We start from the raw sequence: 18759 nt of genomic DNA, 5'->3' as shown, positions 1-18759 counted from the left end.
AAACTAAGGTGGATGTATCACTTTTTTCACTTAACATTTATGAACCACTCTTGGTTCTACTTAAAAAACCCCAACAAAAAACAAGTTGACTCCTTCGGTCATTAAAACGGCGGCTTTAAAGTGTGGGAGTTGTATCACCATTTTTTTGAGGTTTTGAAACTACAATGTACAACTTTTTAACACTGTGGTATATCTAGATGCTTAAGCCTACAGCACACACACACTCACACACCCACCCAGCCACACACACACACACACACACACACACACACACACACCCAGAGACGCACACACACAGTCCAAAATCTTCATTCATGATGGGACTGCCAGCGTCTGCAGTGTGGTTCTCTTCTGCACGCTTGGACAGAGCGCACTGTGGGAAAACCCTGCATTTATATTATGCAGTCCAAGTTCAGATGGGCTTGTCAGGAAAGCTGCTGTTTTTATTACCTGTCAGAGGGGGAAAAAAAAAAACAGTGGATGGATGCAAAAGAGGGGAGCAAATTAAACGACACTAAATGAGACCCCCTATCTCTCTGCTCTCATGCCATTCCTCCCTGTGCCGCTGACACATGCAGACTCTGACAGCACGCTGTTGTTCAGCTCTATCTGTGGGCTTCCTTCAACTGGGGTTTATCTGTCAGTCAGATGTGGCAATTATTTTGTTCGTCACCAAGTTACATCTTTAGCCGGTTTGGAATCAGCTGAGCCAGGCGCTGGCTCTTGGGTGGGAAAAGAGGTCTCAGGTTCTTATTGAATGAATTTGATGCTGATTTGACATCTATAAATGAATCAAAGCATGAAAATGTGCATTAATATGTTCTTAAAGATGATTTATGCATCATTTGAGAAAGTGAGGGAAGACCTCGGTGTTTCCTCCCATTACTTCCCCACCCAGCAAAGGCTCTCCCCCTTCCCACCCCTTTCAGCCAGGCATAACCTCTGCCATCTGCCCACTCCCCTCCTCTTACCATCTTCCTCCCGTTTTCCGTCTCCTCTTCTTTTCTTCCTCCTCCCCCTGGACCTCTCAACACCTCCCTCCTCCCTCTGTTCATTTAGGATCTTTATGAAGGCCTTTTTGCTTGCATTCAGTGGAATATTAACTCTTGTTTTTAGAGATTTGTGTTGCTGTGACACAAAATGGAAGAATGAAGGATGCTGGCAAAAATCGTTCATCCAATCCAAAAATCCAATCCTTCATCAAAAGTAATCCATTACTTTTATTGAAAGTAATGGATTACCACTTTTATCACAAAAGTGGTAATCCATTTTGTAACAACTTCTAGGTGTTACAAAATAGATTACCACTTTCTTTCTCATATAATTTTCTACAATATTAGAGGGTGAATAATAACAAAGCACTGTAGTTCACATCTAATACAGAGGTGGGAGATGTAGCAAAAATATAGTTTTTAATCATGATTCTTCATGTAAAAGCATAGTTCCTAACCACAAAATGCATAAGAACATATAGAGAAAAGAACGTATCTGAAATGATTAGTTTGTGCAAGTTTGCTAACTTCTGATAAGCAAGATATGAAGATATGAAAAATTAGTGTGTGGAAATTTATCATTGCTATCATCTCAGTACTTGTCATTGTTTCATCACTTATAATCATCCTAACACACGGTTAATAATTACAGTATTCAGCTCAAACAAACAGTGGACCCAGCATTCATACTCTTATGCTTCATAAGGTGACAAGAAGCTGTTAGCAATTTACTTTATATACAAACACACAGACTCATAACTCTTTATTGTAAATGTCTGAAAGGAAGTTGCCTGAGATCTTTTAACTTTATGCTATAAAACAGCATAAAGTTAACAAACTGGTAAAAATGGTTTTTTTTCTGTCCTGCTGAATGTAAGCAGGTCTTCAGCTTCAATGATATTACCAAAGCTGGTAACAATCTAAGCAAACGAACTGGAACATCCTTATGAGTGCAAACAGAAGCTGAAAGTCAACTTACTTAGCATCAGATGCTAGTGGCTGCTGAAGGCTAATGAGTCAGACTTTTAAAAAGGTTTCCAGGGATTATTTTTTGTTTTATGATTTTGTGTTTTGAAGACATTGTACTTTTATATAAAACTCAAAGACTTGGTTTAGGTAAGTTGTATTAATATTCAAGGATTTTATGAATACAACCAATATTTAAGTATTTGAAATTCTTTGGGAACACCATGGAGTTATCAATTTACACCTGCTGATGTATTAGACTACCTGTTAATAAAACTGCACCCAAACTGACAGCAGCCCATGGCCCACATCTTCGTAATCCTGAGCATAAAGTCTAAACTACAGCTAAATAATGGTTGGTTCTCTTTGCTGATTAAAATATTCGGTCTGGATACATTGAAATTTTATTTTTATTCTTTAACAAAAATGTAAGACTGATTTCAGTGTAATTTTCCTGACTGTCGATAGCTAGTTTTATTCCTAGTGGTTTTAGAAGAGTTAAGGTATGAATTAACACTCCCTAGAACATGATCACTGAGACTGTTTGTTGTAAATGTTAACTGTGTCAATACAAGATGAAGTTTAACATGTCAACTTCAAATTATTTAGTTTAAAAATGGAAAAATTATGTTTTACAGTGACTGACCTCTCACACATGTGGAGTGACACCTCCTTTGCTCCCAATATAAATAATTCAGGACCACTCACAACAGGAGGGCTGCATGAAATATATGTTTTGCTGGTTTTATCTGTTTTAGTTTTAATATAGGGCACTTAAAATGAATACCAACAGTTTAAAGCTTTAAAGCCTCTGATGAACAGTAGTCAGTGACAAAACTCTATTTCTTTAAAGTTAAGAGGTGTATTTAAAAAAAGAAAAGCAAAGTGGAGTAGTGGCAAGATTTGCATTAAAATATGATTTTAAATGTTTGCCCCTGGTTATTTTCTTACATTGTGACTGTTAAATGTTGCACAAAGTTCAAACTGGTATTTGCAAAGTGCAAAGGACAGCTGAATGATTCATAAACTGTATTTGAACGAAGCGATAAAAGAGCCATATTGGGTGCCCCTCTTCTAATCCTCTATTGTTCGTTGTCTGTCCCCCGTCCCACAGAGGGGCTGCTCTAATTAAAGACTAATAATTGTATTGTTTTTTTCAAGCCTATTGAGACAGAGATTCTGCTCTTCAATCATTCTCTCCCTCCCATGTACCCTGGCCATGGAGGGCTATCTCTCTGGATGAAGTCTTAAAAACATGCTGTGAATAACTCTTTGGGTGTGTGTTTTTGCAGTTGTGTATGTGTGTCTGCTGGGGGGAGGAGGGAAAGGAGGAATGAAATGGGTAAATCTAAATTAAAACTTTAAAGCATCATTATTTAATTACCCCAAAGGCTGTGGATTTGAAGGATTGAAGGGTGGCTTTGTGTGTGTGTGTGTATTTGCTCACGCAAACATGTGCTGCTATCCAGGATTATTTCACTTTTTCAATTTGCCTTTTTTGCTCAAAGTGTGTGTGTGTGTGTGTGTGAACCTGTGTTATTGGTTATTGGTTGCCCAATCCCATTGCCCCCTCCTTCACCTCCATCCTGCACACACGTACATGCAGACACACATGCTGAAGCGCCGCCAGATAAAAAGGCATTATGGTAAATTCCACTTAATGACAAATTTTTAATTTGGGGAACAGGGCCTGGTGAATGGAGCTTAATTACCGGGGTCAAAGATCCCTCGGAAAAATAACCCTCTCGACGTGCCCAACCTGCCCGATAATGGAGCGCTCTGCAAAATGGTTTAGATTAACCAGCTCCGTTTATCTCGCCTCCTGCAATCCCCCCCCCACCTCCTCCTCCTCTGTATAATAACAAAAATAACAATCATGAAAATTCTATCTGCCTCCCAGCCCCCATCAGCCCGCTCCCCTCTCTCGCCTCTCTGCCCTCCCGCCCTCTGCCTGGCTCACTCCCGCAGGAGGAAATTTATCAAAATGAAATTGAGGTTGCAACTCAGTGGTTTTATTAAAATATATTTCCCCCTCACAGATGACAACAGACTGCATATTTGTGTTTTGGTGCCAAAGACAAAAGGGACAGCAAGAAAAAATGTGGTCATTGTTTTTAATGGAGGCATTTTGTCAACAAAAAGAATTACTTAAATAATAAAATGTACACACTTGTTGATTATTGGCTGTTTGGCCAGCTCACCAAATGATATGAAGCTCCACTCTGACCTTCTTTTACAAATAGAAGCTTGGCGTAAAACCCTGTGCTATATTGTTTTGTCATTTGGAAAAGTGAAAATAACTAAAATAAATAAATAAGTTCAAACTATTGCTCCAACACCGCACTTTTTCTGAGCTATAGATTCAGAAAATCCTTAATTTTACCAATGCTATTTTCTTCTAGAAGAAAGTATCAAAATAATTGCTGTATTTTTATACTATTTAGCATCATGTGTAAAGTTTTCTGGGTTGTATTAAAAGGTGTAAAACATATAATCTCCATGATGGTTTGTGAAGAGGACATATAAAAACACTGCAATTTCTCTGTGACACTAAGAGTGAGATGTCTTGAGAAAAGATTGTGCAGATAACAGGAAGGCTCAATGGTGAACAGGAAAGTTTCTCTTTTTTTGGAGATTTTGGTGGCTGTTTGAAAAGCTAAAGTTTTAGTAATGATCTACAATTCACTATAAAATACACACATACATCTGTTTTAGAAATGCTAAATGTGATAAATATGTCATAGCTCATCTGAAGCAGTGGGTACACCATGTTCAGACTAAAAAAGAGCTTTTCAACAACCTGCTTCCTGTTGTATTAGATCAGTGTGATCTAATTTTGTTCAACTACTGACTGTTTCATGCATTTTTTACTGTCACATAATATATCAGGGAACATCTGAGCATCTTTAAGGTATGTAAATGAGTTATATGGTTGGTCAGATCATCTGTGAACTACTTGTTCTAAGCCTGTCTTAATTAATGTCAGACCTGGGAGTATGCCATTAAAAATGTCTTGAAAATGATGAAGTGTTTTACATGTTTCAGAGAACACATTGTTGAATCTGTCCTGAATGGGTTAATAAAAAACTCTGATTATCAGCAGACTGATGATAATGTTTGTGTTTCAGATTAATAATCATTGCTAAGCGGATATTAAAAAGACACAGTGACTTCCTGTCTTCCATCAGACCTGCAGATATGTGCTGGCCTGGCTCTGGGTAACATTAACTCTGGTGTATGTGCGCACACACAAGTGCACACATGACACCACTTTTACTTTTCTTGGCATTCTTTGGTCCCTGTTGTTGTGTACCCTGATTGGACCGTGTGGTTGCCATGCGGTTGCCAGGCCGCGCCCCTGCTGTGTGGTAATTGGTGTCTGTGGTGTTGCCGCGTGGCGGCGGAGGTTTGACTGACGGCTTTGGCCACCTGCCCTGCCCTGGCTGCCAACATGGTGCGGAAGGGGGTGAAGAGGAAAAGGAGGAGGTGGCACGGGCGAGCAGAGGGTGAGCGCTTGACATGTCACAGGGGGAAGCATGGTGGGGGATGAGGGGATGCTTACATATCACATCATTAAAGATGAGGTGCACTGAAGTATGTTGTTTGATGTACACAAGGTGGAAATTAGATTGCAAAGTCATACATAAAAAACCCCACTGACCTGGGTGAAGGTATTGCTTCTCACAATAGTCATCCAAAAACAAAAAGTGGCTGAAATTCTTGAAATATTTAAATTTATCAGAAAAAAAAGTGCATCTGTTTCAATATTATATTTGATATGATCATGGCTAGATTATGTCAAATTAAGCTTGTTTTTGGTAGCTGAAAGAAATGAAGGGCAGTTGCCATAACAGATGGTGTATAAAGAAATGTAACAACTTGGGTTTAAGTTCGGAAATGTCCACTTTGCTTTATTTTAATTACTATGTAAGAATAATAATAATTATTGCACATGTTTATGGCCAAAAAAAGGGGAAAAAAAACAACTTGAGAATGTGGTGAGGCCCTTTAAGTACTATGTGTCAATTTATAGGTTTAATCTGATTTGTTGTGTGTTTTAAACTTAAAGAGCTCTATGTTTTTGAAACTGAAGCAATAATAGAGATATTCTTTTGTTTGGTTTCTTCAAGACAGCTACTGGTATTACAGTTAACGGAGGTTTTGAAAAGTTACTTTAAAAACTGCTAAAGTTATTTAAACTGTTCTTATGGTGCCATATTGACAGGTTTCTCTTGATCTACCCCACCCAGTGTTGTGCACTGCTGGTCAGTTTGCTGAATGTAGGCTACTAAACTTTTGTGTATTTTACCAATGCTTTGGATATGTTCCTGATTATGAGTATAGTTGGACTGGTATATTGTGGAAACTAGTCTTAGTACCACAAGCTACATGCAAGAATGGCCGTAAATCAAGACTGCAGGATGGCTACCTGCACTGCCTACCTAATTAATCAGCTAATATCAGCTTGCTAAATCTCTGTGTTAATCTTTAAAGAGCTTGACTGTAAAGTGTTAATATATGCTGTGCAGTAGGTACTTAGAAACTACTAAATTTAGCGGCTGTTTGTTCATTTTTAAGTAAATTGTAAATCATGCATCAAGATCAAAATGGCTAAACTAACGTGTTGTAGAATTCAAATGAAACAATCTACTTCAGGAACTTTAGGAATATGTACATCACTTTTGTTTTTAATGCTTAGATCATTTGACACTTTTAGATTTTTAAAAAATATTGAGATACATTGAAGGCGTTAGACATGTGAAACAACATGAGTGTCAGTGCTTCTGTGTTGATGTGCCACACCAAACTCCAGGCACAACATTACAACACTACTATGACATATTTTTTTGAAATTCAGGTTAATTTTAAGCTTTCTTTCTTTTTTTATTATTACCAAATTGTCTTGGATGTAAATATTTGACTCACTGATGCAATCTTTCCTTTGCCAGGTTCAACTCCAGACTGGATGTCAATATTTGATAATATTATTTAACTTTATTTCAAAGGGCCATGCATTCATTTTCTGCATCCTAATAATATTTTGTCCAGCTACATGCTTTCTACCTGCCCTTGATGTCTGCAAGGTATCCTTGATGGGAAATCTCACAGAGATATTGATACAATACGAAAGTGAGAGAAATGTTGCAGAATTGGAATTGATGTTGTACATTAAATGTTTAACAATATCATGAGTCCATGCTTGCCTGATATTGTGTGGCTCTACTTTGTTCTCAAACAAAAGTGTGAATGAAAAGCATTATTATACAGACACTGTAATTATGTGTCAAGTATGCAGAGAAGTTAAGAGTCAAAAGGACAAATGTCCAAATAAATGGACTTCATTCTGTGACAGAACTACTACATCACAGAACATTGACACTTTACAAATTTTTGTTATTCTTGCATTGTTTTTTTTTCTTTGTTTTGCATAGTTAAACTAATCTTAATATTAAACGATGACCTCTGTGAGCATACAAATAATGATTTCACTCACTAAACTCACTATTGTATTATATATGATATTAATAAATACCTCTCAAACTTTGCTACCCTTAGCAGCACCAATTGCCATCAAGAACGTTACATCGCTGTAGTGACATTTTGGCTCACTCTTTTTTTTGCAGCATCTTAGGCAGATTTCAATCTGGGCTTTGACTAGACCACTTCATGTTTTATTTAGTCATTTATTTTGAGACCTTCCGAGTTGGCTTTGCCAATGTGCTTTGGACACACTTCATTACCAAAATGCACCAACTAGTGGCTGGACAATCTCCTTCAGGATGCACTACTAACGGGCAGAGTACATGGTTCCATCACACATCACGGGTAGTCCAGGTTCAGAAGCAAAGTAGCCCCAGATCAAGTTTTGATTCTAGATGTGACATCCTTTACTTAAAATACAGCGGTAGGTTTATGATGTATGCAAAAAAAAATCCTGTTTTGTCTCATCAGAATGTTTATCTAAATGTGAGACAGGTCTTTCTGCTCTATTTGGTCAGCAATTGTTTTCTCATTTGAACTCTGCCATTGAGGCCATTTTGCCCAGTTACTTTCTCAGTTTTAAAGAAGGAACAGTGATCTGATCTTAGGCATGTGAGGTCAGTAGTGCTTTATCTGCTTGGCTTCGATTTCTTAGTGGACGTACTTGATGTGTCATTAATGCATTTTTGTAGCTGTCCCTTCTGGAAAGGTTCACAACTGTTTCTTGTTTTCTCCATCTGAGCCTTAGTACAGCCTTGTAATCATATCTATATCCTAGTAGATGTCAATATCTTTGACTCTTATGTGTTTAATTTCTTTTTATCTGTGTGTTTAGGTTTCTGGCATCCTTTAGCCTACTTTGTGTGGTCAGACGGTTTCTATTTAAAAGATTTCTTGATTGTACTTGTCTTGCAGTAATCAGGGCTGGCTGTGATAAATGATTAACCAAACTGTGTGGTTCATCACAGTTGGAAGATGATTTTAGTCTTTCACACACGACCAGTTGATTTCAGATGTTGTTGTCCCTAATGAACAAAATTGAGAAGTGTTATTTTGTATTTTCTCATCTTATTTTTTTAATCTAGTATTTAAATTTGTTTGATCTTAAACACATCAGTGACAATAAATCAAAATCAAAAGAAATCTGGAAGGATTCACATACTTTTTTTTGACTGCACTGTAGCTGCTTTGTCCATAACCTCCTGAATGTTTTCAGATGCTTCTGCCCCCTTTTCTCTGTTACTCAGCTTTCATGTTCTTCATCTTCTCCTGTCCCCTCTTCATCTTCTCATTGTTTTCATCTCACTTGCTCAGTTTTACGCTGATGTTCCTTATGTTTTACTCTCTTTTGCTGTGTTTCAATCTCACTGCAGGGAAGCCTGTATGGCAAGAGGTGCTGTCCCAGAAGAAATGCTTTTTTTTTGTGCTCATACACAGACACACACGCCCACACACCCTCACCATTGTCATGTATGCCGTTGCTAATCCTGCCCTGTCGCTTCAGTATCAAACATAACCTATGTTTGGGGTGAAAGGCCGCTGTTTTACTTCTCGTGTGTGTGTGTTTGTGTGTGTGTATGAACGCATACTGACTGGTGGATTAATGAGCCTGGGCGGATTGGCTTGCTGTGCCTGGTTAAGTGCTGGGACAAGAGAGTGGGAATCCAATCCAGGCCTCGGATTTGGTTTAAATGAAGGCCGATTTTAGGCAACAACAAACTGAACATAGACGGTCGGTCTCTGCCTCGTCCTTGGTTTATCAGACTTAAACCATCCTGTCTGAACCTTATCCTATTTGTGTGTGCGCATCACCCCAGGAGACCCGGGTGTTCATGGTTCATTAGCCACACGTACACTTCCGTTCTGCTCTTGCTGGTAAAAGGGACAGATTCACACCCACACATACGCGCACACACACTCAATTCCTCTGTTTTGTTTTGTTCTGCCGGCTCTGATGAACAGGCACGCAGCTTCCTCCCCTCTCCTCCTCGTCTTCTAGTAATCAGGGTACCTCTGAGACAGACAGGTAGCATCTGTCGCCTTCTCTCCCCTGATCCGGCCCTCCCTCCGTTTCTCAGTCTCCCTCTCTTCCATGCCATTGTGTTGCATTACCCTTGACAATGGAATGATGATATAATGAATGAGTTGTCCTCCAGAAATAGTCAGCCGAAGTCCCAGAAAGTGGAGTGAATTGGACTTTTTCTCAAATTTCTACCAGGTGACTCAGGTGCTGTTTGGCACACTGATGTCAGATGGCGATGGCAGCCACCTTGACATCAAAGATCGTTGGGCGTACACCTCGTAGTTGGGTGCTAGGAGTGCCTCCCCATTAGATCTGTTGAAATTGAGCAGTTGCGGTCGACACGGCGGAGGCCTCTCCTGAGTCTGTTCAGCTGCTCGAAGAAGCTGCTGCCATCTGCTTTTTCAGCTCCAGACTCCTTCATATCCGCCAGGCCACGATGGAACGAGGCTGTGATGGTTGGGTTTTGAACAGGGCCTCCGGGGTGATTAGCATATTTTCACCCTGTGTACAGACAACAGACCAACCCACCCACCCTCTCCTTTCCTTTCCTCTCCTTCACCCCTCCACCCATGTGTTTGATTCCTCGGCCGTGACAAAGAGCTTCACCCTTTATCTACGTGTGTGTGTGTTGGCTCGGTGAGATGGGGGTGGCCTTTAGATTAAGGGAAAGCTTCCTGCTCTTTATTTGGGGAGTCCCCCTGGGAGACGCCTTGGGAACAACTTTCGTTGAGTCACTAACGCCTACTTACATTCACACATACACGCCTGCACTTCAGCACACACACACACGCGCGGCCCCCACACACACACACACACAACCACACACCTTTCACCCCTCTTTTTTTCAGCTGCCCATTGACTGGGTACTGGTTGTTGTGTAACACCAGCTAAGCGTGCAAAGAGACATACACATGTCCCACAGAGGCCCCCTAGTCTGCTCACAGTATCCCAGCATTGGGAGACCTCTTTGCTCTCTCCTCAATGTAAACTCACAATCACTAACTGGAAGAAAATATCTTACTTTGCTGTGACAATAAAAGTAAAAACAGATGCACCTTTGTAGATATTTAAAAAACTAAAGTGAACTTCTGCTGAAATTACACATAAGCACCTTTATTGAGCTGGCAAATGCTGGGAGGTACACTTTGCATCAAGCCCACTTGGGTGAAAATTTATGAATTTTATTGGGGAACTATAAAGATGTAAAACAGTCAAGTCAGTTTTTGAAACTGAAATGATTAAACAATAGAGTCCTGAACATTTCTATATAAAATCGAGCTAAAACCACAATAGCCACAGGATCGTCTCAATAAATTGGAACCTCATCCAGTCCTTTATTTGTGATTAATTAAATTCATAAAGTGAAACTACTATATCAGAAAGCTTTATTATAAAGTAATGTGTTTTAAGCCTTTATGTCTGTTCAATTTGAAGATGTTGGCCTACAGCTAATACAGTTGAAATTCAGTTTCACCGAATATTAGAATACAAATGGAGAAAGGCTTTTTCTTAGAGTTAGGTTGTGAAGTTAAAACAGACCAAATTTCTTTTGTTTTGGGTCAGTTACCAAAATAATTTCTATTTACTAAATGCCACAACAGCAAGAGAAAGAATGGGCCAGAGGTTTATATAATGTCTTCAGAATCAGAGGTTTAGATCCATTTCCTCAGTATTGGGTAAACGGCATGACTTAGCTTTTGAGTTTTCTTCCTCAAGCTAATCACAATAGTTTATTTGAGTTCTGGCTCATTCCTCAGGACGTCAGGGCTTTGTGATGGTCACACCAGAACATTGACTTTGTCGTCATTAAGCCACTTTGTAACCACTTTAGCTGTATGTTTAGGATTATTATCCATATGGAAGTTCCATTTATGCCCAAGCTTCAACTTCCTGTGGGCTGTTTTAATTTGTTCCTTCAATATTTCTACATAATGTTCTTTCCATTTGACCCCACCTATTTAATTAATGACCAGGTCCTTCTGCAACATAGCACCCCCATAGCATAATGCTGCCACCCCCATACTTTACAGTTAGGATGGTACAAGCATCCCTGTTTTTCCTCCATATTTAGCAATGGTTGTTATAGTCAAACAGTTTCACTTTACTTTCCTCAGACTGCAGAAAAGTCTCCAAAAATTAAGATTTTTGTTGCTGTGTGCATTGGCAAACGGCAGTCTGGCTTATTGAATATTGTTGAATCATAAATCTTGGTTTGATTTGTGATATGTATCTTTTGCAGCTTGATTATTTTTAAAGAATAAGAATAGGTCTACATAAGAACATGTAAGAGATAGCACATCATTCACAGCCCTCAGAGCCTTTTCTAAATTGAGCCATTTAGGAAAGATAAGGCACTTTTATTGGCTTTGCATATTTTCAGAAATAAGGCAAAGTTCTTCACATGATCAAAAGCAAAATAAAACAACAACCAAAACACAAATAGAGCAAAGCAATAACATGATAAAAAACAAACTGCAGTTGATAATCTAGTTATAATTAATCAAATATAACTATTAAAAAATTTATTTTAGCTTAGATTTAAAGGAAGTCAGTGTTTTGGCAGTTTTTTGGAAGTTTGTTTCAGATTAGTGGAGCATGAAGACTGAATGATGCTTCTCCAAGTTTGGTCCTGGGGATGCAGTGTAGAATTCCTCCAGGAGTCCTGAGTGCAACAACAGGTCTTCAATGTATTTTGGTTCAAAGTCATTCAGTAATTTATCAACCATTTTTAGTGAGAACATGAGCAGCAACGTTCTGGATCACCTGCAGCTGATTGGTTGGTTTTTTAGGGGGATTTGTGAAGACACTCTTGCAGTAATCAATTAGATTAAAGCCAAACACATGCATGAGTTTCTCTAGATGTCATTGGGGACATTATTCCTTTAATTCTAGAAATGTTCTTCAGGTGATAAAAAGCTGACTTTTTAATTGGCTTAATGTGACTGAAGGCTCGGATCTGAGTTCATCACTACTTCACAGATTTACACTCATTTTAAAGAAGCTCTTCGTTATCTCAAATTCATCAAGCAAAATTGCACTTCAGGATTTGAATCACACACTGAGTGTTGGTGACAGCATGGGGTTGCTGGTTTTTGTGATGGTGTCTGTGTGTATTTAGAGGTGAAGGTCGAGGCAGAAAGAAACCCCATCCAAACAGCAGCCATTTTAATTTGTTTGACAGGGAAGAGAGGTGATAACCTCCCTCTGCAGCCGCTCACCCGGGGAAGGGGTGGGGGGGTTGCAAAACAAGGGAGAGGAGAGCAAAAGGAAGGAGGGTTGAGCTGCATAGCGATAAGAGGGCTGGTTAGAGAGAATCTGAAAGAGGACTAGAGGAGAGAGAAGGGTGGAAAGGAGAGTGTAATATTTGATTATGGCTCAAGGCTGTGTGTTTATCCAAAGGCTAAAGACTGCCAACCAGCTAATCGCGAGAGGTCGATGTGTGTGGGTGTGTCTGTGTTCCTGAAAGCATGTGTGGGTCATCGCTATCGGCACATAATTTTATGCCGGCTACATGTGTCTGTGTGTTTGTGCTTGTGTGAACGTTAGGATTTCTGGATGTCGGTTACAGTTCTGTGGGCCTGAGGAGAATACGACGCTCTCCCTCAGGGTGCTGTTAGTGCCACTCTCATACAGATGTGCCGGGCTGCCATTGTGTCAGTTTCACTGTGTGTGTGTGTGTGTGTGTGCGTGTGCGTGTGTGTGAGTGTGTGTGTCCCCTCTGTCACAGGAAGCAAAAGTCATCCCACAGGATTTAGAGTTCCTAACAGGGTTGTTTGGTTTTGTGAAGCTTATAAGTTGTGACTTGTTTTGAATCCTGATTCAAATGTGCAGTAACATATTTTTTAAAGATTTATTTACTGGCACCAAGAAAAAGTGGACAAAAATGTAGCACAACTGAAAAGGACGTACGTTCAGATACACCAGTCTAAAACCTGAAAAGTTTGTGGTTCTTTTGTGCTTCTCCTCTTTACTCTAATGCCTCTCAATAAAATCCTGCATGACCAAGTGCCACCTAATTACGTAGTTAAGAGTACAAATAGTCTAATGTCACCTTATAGCTGTTCTGCAGAGGACTGTTGGAGAATGGATATTAAAACGTATGTGACACAACAGCAAACTCTCCAAAACAGCTATCAGAGCATTAGACAATAGTGTGCTAACTCTGGAGGAGCTGCAGAGATCCACAGCTCAGCCTGGAGAGTCTTAGTCCAACATTGCACACATAAGGTCTTTATGGAGCAGTAGGAAAAGGAAGGAAACTTTCTTTTTTTGCCTCGTTTGTGGAGGTACAGATAGACTCATTAAGACTGGGAAAGAGATTCACCCTCCTGCATAAACAAAGAGCAAAAATGGAACAATTTAAGTCACAACATATTCATATGTAAAAAAGGTCTGGTGGAAAAATAGCTCAACTTGTGAAAGGTTGTTCTTTAAAGTACAGACTCGTGTGTACCAAGTCTTTAAAAACATATTTGCAAACCATATATTCTTTTCTTTCCGCTTCCCATCCAGGCATTACTTTGTGTTGGTCTGTTCACTAAAACCTGTCTGTATTTGACATTCAGTGTGACACTCCCCACTACTCATCTGGAGACCATACAGAAAACAGTTGTATATATCAAAATAATTAAATACAGTCCAAACTTGTTGAAAAAACATCCAACCCTCTGTCTCTTTAAATGTTTTTTTTTTGCATAGATGTTTGTGCTGCAATTAATTTAACATTTTTTCTTTTATCAGATGCTGACGAAGAAGAAAAAGAAGAAGGAAGTTGGATTGTTTCAGAGAAAGATAAGGAGGTTGGTGCTGATTACCAAATTAATTAATTAGCTCGCTTTCATAGTTTACTGTCACATTAATCTTCTTTTGTTTTCTGAGATTGTTTTTTAGTTTTCTTTGACAAATAAAAATAGTTTGCCGAGAGAAGATTCGTATTTGAATTTTTCCGATGTGTATGTTGTGTGTGAATTAAACATTTAGGTCTTCATGTAAAAAATGAAACGTCCAACTCGTAATCATTCTTTTCTTGTCATTTCAGGCTCAGATCTTTAACAAAGGCAAGGGTCACAGGATCGCAGTGCACCGTATGTCTAACCGATACTACACTGGGAAGAACGTCCACTGCAGAAACTGCAACAAGACAGGACATCTGTCAAAGAACTGTCCTCACCCCAAAGTAGGTTTGTGCTAATGTGCTGTAGCATGGTCATCTTGTAAATAATGAATGTAAAAATGCAAACAAACTTGCTAACTGTATTATGCTGATTGTGTTTCTGCAGAAAATGATGCCTTGCTTTCTTTGCGGCTCAATGGGTCACCAGGCCATTAGCTGTCCCAATAAGCACTGCAACAACTGTGGGCAGCCTGGACACCTCAGCAGGTCCTGCAACGAAAAATCTTATTGGCACAAGCAGTGCCATCGCTGCAGCATGAGGGGACACTTCTTCGATGTGAGTAGAGGGCCATGATTGTTGTCTTTTGACTTTTCTCTCGAGATGTTACACTTATTTTCAAAATGTTTTATCCAAACCAACATATTCTTATTTAAAAACACTGAATGGGTCAGAATATCAGAACCAGTGGAAAGTGCCTATTCCTGCTGGTATTGCTATGTTTTTGACTGAGCTGCTTTGATATGTTGAATTTATCTGTCATACAGAGTATCATATAGTGGTCCATAAGCATGTCTGGTGTCCCTAAGCATGTTTCAAAGTTATCATTGTTGTGAGGCTGGAGGACAAAAATGCAGCTTTTTGATGTTGCACATGGTTCCATGTGTAACATGGATGTCTTATCCACCATTCCAAATTCAGAAACTGGTGCATTTAGGACAAATCTCATGGTTCACACAACATTCACACGTGTGGGAACCGTTAAAGAACAATGTCCTGAGTTACAAGAAAGGGCTTCTGTGTCATGGTGCGGTTAAGACAGATGATCCAGGTGTTATCAGGCTAAAGTATCGCCACTCCATTTAGTGACGTTAAAAGGCATCTCTCTGAAATACATCTTCCAGTTTTTGCATGAGATCTTAATGCAGCATATTCATATGGATTACACTAATACATTAGTCAATAAGCTGAATTAAATACTGAATTAATTACCTTTGTTGATTTCAAACCGTCTTCTGTGTCTCTATGCAGTTTTCTGTTGTTTGACCTCCATATTCATACAGGCTCACAGTCATGTCTACAAATTTAGATATAAAGTTATTTTCATTAATCCAAGATTTCTAATTGGAAGTAACACATGTATGTTCCTGAAGATATTTAATAAAAATGAAGGCAGAAATTATTTATAGTCTCCTTAATAATCAATGGAAAGGCCTTTCCTTGGTATTGCAGCAGTCAAGCCTTTATTAAAGTTGCTGTAGTTTCCTGTTTCCACTGATATTTTCTGAATCTTTGAGGATGAAAGGCCTCCTTGCCTTCACCCTAATCGTTATCTCCCTCCACAGGACTCTGGCTGGTCCACTCAAAATCATTAATATTGCTTGAAGTCAGAAAAAAAAGATTGGCCAGAGCTAAAATAATACTTTAAATCTAAATCTACCAGCCTAACTGCACATGCAAAATACTGTTAAAATGGGCATTACGATTCACGTGCAGGTGTTGTCAACTAGATGAGCTCAATACCAGTCACATTTACCCCCTCAGTCTCTGTAATCTCCCCGCTTCTCAGTGGCCAGAGGTCAACTCACATTGCTGTTCACATTAATAGATACTTAAGGAATTACAACTTAGGTATTCCAGCTATTTGTGTGTCTGAAAGATGCATTTAAAGACCATTAATGACAATAATCATAGTGCTCCATCACTGGCTGAACTTGCTGTAATATTTGTGTATTTCTACACAAATACCAGCCTAGGAGGAGGAGTAACTGAATGGAAGAAACGGTCTGCCGCTGCTCTCTTTTTCTTTTTTCTGTCTCGCTCTCTCTCCCTCTTCGTCAGTCAGTCATGTACTGTGCTCTGTGTGATGGATGAGTAACCAGGTGAACACCAGAGGGAGAGGGTACACCAGGACACACACAAGCCAATTTCTCTTTCTTTTTTCCTCTCTTTCTGTCTCTCAAACTCTTCTCCGATCTCGCTCATCTTCTGAATCAGATCCTTCTGTGTGTCTCCCTCTTCTCACCTCTTCTACACATCGCACCACAAACGGCACAAGTCCAAAGATGTTCTCTGATATAATTACCTCTCACTTGCAATGCACAACTTTTCTTTTTTTTTTTTTCTTTATCTCCCCTTACACTCATAAATTACGCTGAACATATTAGTGTGTGTCTGTTTGTGAGAGAAAAAGAGTCAAGTCTCAGTCCCCTGGGCCTTGCTGTGTCTCTCATTAAAGACAGACGGTTGATGGAGCGCGAGTGTGTCGCTCTCCTCGCCTGTCGCCCTCGACAACAGCACACTACCCCGGCGGTTTGGAGGGATGGAACAAATAGGAGGGGGGATCCAAGCGGCGGGGACAAGAAGGGTTTGTTAAAGGAATAAGCTAGATTAAAGGTGGAGAAAGATGCTGCTGTAGAAACCCATCGAAGTTCTCTTCTGTGTTTGAGTCCAAACAGATCCAATTCCTCAACAAAAGAGGCTTCAGGATAAATTTAAATCCTTATTAATGGCATTTTATTTCATATGAAATTGATTGAGGACCTCTAGTGTGCAAAGACCAAATTAAGATTGGGCTGTTTCACCTTCAATCTGAATTATGTCCTCACTCAGTAGGTATGCAAGTAGATAAGTCCCACTGCCTGCGGCGACTGCGGCATTTTCAATTTCCCTGCGGGAAGCGGCGGTGGCGGGTACAGGATGTCGGAGTGCTTGGGGAACAGCGTGGAGAAGCCCCAGAGATAATGCTTTATCCACACCAGCAACAAAACAACCAACTGACTCACTGAGTGACTGTTTCTGAGTGACTGACGGCACACCAACACCGATACAGAGAGCACTTCTGAGTAGGTTTAGGGAAAGATGTGGGAAGAGACTGAGAGATTGAGTAGAAACTGAAAAACAAACCCTGGTATTATTTTCCTGTCTGTTACTCAGGATCTTTCAGTTCTCTCTCACACTTATAACCTGTTAAAAGAACAGATTTTTGTTTTCTCTTTCTGTATATCTTCTGTTTTTACAAAAAAGTGTAAAAACAGGATTGTCTTCAACCAACAGTTTTTGTGTAGAAAGTCTTTAAAAAGTTTGTTGTTTTTTTATCTCCTTCCAGGATTGTCCAGAGATCTGGAGGCAGTACCACATTACAGTGAGTCACTTTCTTAAATAATTCAACTCTGTCTACGCAAACATTGAACAGTACACTGAAGTCAAAAGTAATTTTGAACCCAGAATAGCTGCCAGGTTTAGTCCATATGCTGCAAAGCACAGGTGTTTTTCTACCAACAATTTCTGCACTTCTCAGCAGTGGAATATATAGCAAATTGAAAAGGGGCCTTCTTTGCATCAAATGTTTATTATTTAGAATTAGAAACAAGCCGTAAGACAGCACTGCATGTATTTAAAAAAAGCAACTGTTGTTCTGTCCATAAGTCCAATAATTACTGGCTAATTGGTAGGAACACTTTCTTATAAGGTCTCCAAAAAGAAAACAAAACAAACAAAAAACGTAATTGAAACCAGTAAAATAAGTCTTGGGGGAAACACACAAAATGTCTCCACCAAATATTAAACAATGCAATATCCATTCGGTTAGATTAAATGTGATTGTGCATCAGTGCTGGTGGGATTCACTGTGGTCAAACATCCTTTCTTAGAAACTACTGAACACAGCAACAAAATGAACAAAATGTGGGTCTTAGTTTTTCAGTGGAATAAAAATGGTGCAACATTTAAAGGTTTTACTAAGAAAATGTAACAAGTATGAATTTATCCTCCTTCATTCTGATGTCAAATTGCCTTTAGAAGTCACCTGACAATCCAGCTGTTTTCTGAAGACCTGTCAGAGGTTTTTTAAGAAAATGTTGGAGAACAAGCAGAATCATGAAGGCCAAGAAACACAGCAGAGGAGTCAGAGATAAAGTTTTGTAAAAGCTTAATGCATGGTTTGGTTAAAAACAATAATCCAAACTTTGAACATCTCATAGAACTATGTTTGGTACAACATTTGTAAGTAAAGTTGAAAATAGAGAGCCATTTTCTATTTTCCAGTTTGCTTCAAGCCACTTTGTTGACACAGCAAACGTGTGTGAATAAAACTTAAAATGTTAAAATATAAAAAGTTTTGGATGCCTGCAACGTGATACACTTGGTAGAAAACTCACTTTGGATCACCCTCAATATACAATCT

The 18759-nt window shown here is 39.3% G+C and overlaps 1 protein-coding gene across 2 annotated transcripts in view; it reads left to right on the top strand.

Annotated features, from left to right (window-relative positions):
- zcchc7 (zinc finger, CCHC domain containing 7) overlaps window positions 1-18759 on the top strand; it is a 53970-nt gene that overhangs the window by 19991 nt on the left and 15220 nt on the right. For both annotated transcript variants that reach the window (XM_044115012.1, XM_044115013.1), the window contains exons 4-7: window positions 14203-14261; window positions 14501-14638; window positions 14742-14912; window positions 17683-17718. In XM_044115012.1, coding sequence (XP_043970947.1) covers window positions 14203-14261; window positions 14501-14638; window positions 14742-14912; window positions 17683-17718 — 404 coding nt within the window. The remainder of the gene's footprint in view (window positions 1-14202; window positions 14262-14500; window positions 14639-14741; window positions 14913-17682; window positions 17719-18759) is intronic.

This window comes from Gambusia affinis, linkage group LG04 (genome assembly GCF_019740435.1).
Source record: "Gambusia affinis linkage group LG04, SWU_Gaff_1.0, whole genome shotgun sequence".
Taxonomy (NCBI): Eukaryota; Metazoa; Chordata; class Actinopteri; order Cyprinodontiformes; family Poeciliidae; genus Gambusia; species Gambusia affinis.
Note: the sequence above shows the minus strand (reverse complement) of the source record. Positions and strands in the feature narration are given on the sequence as shown.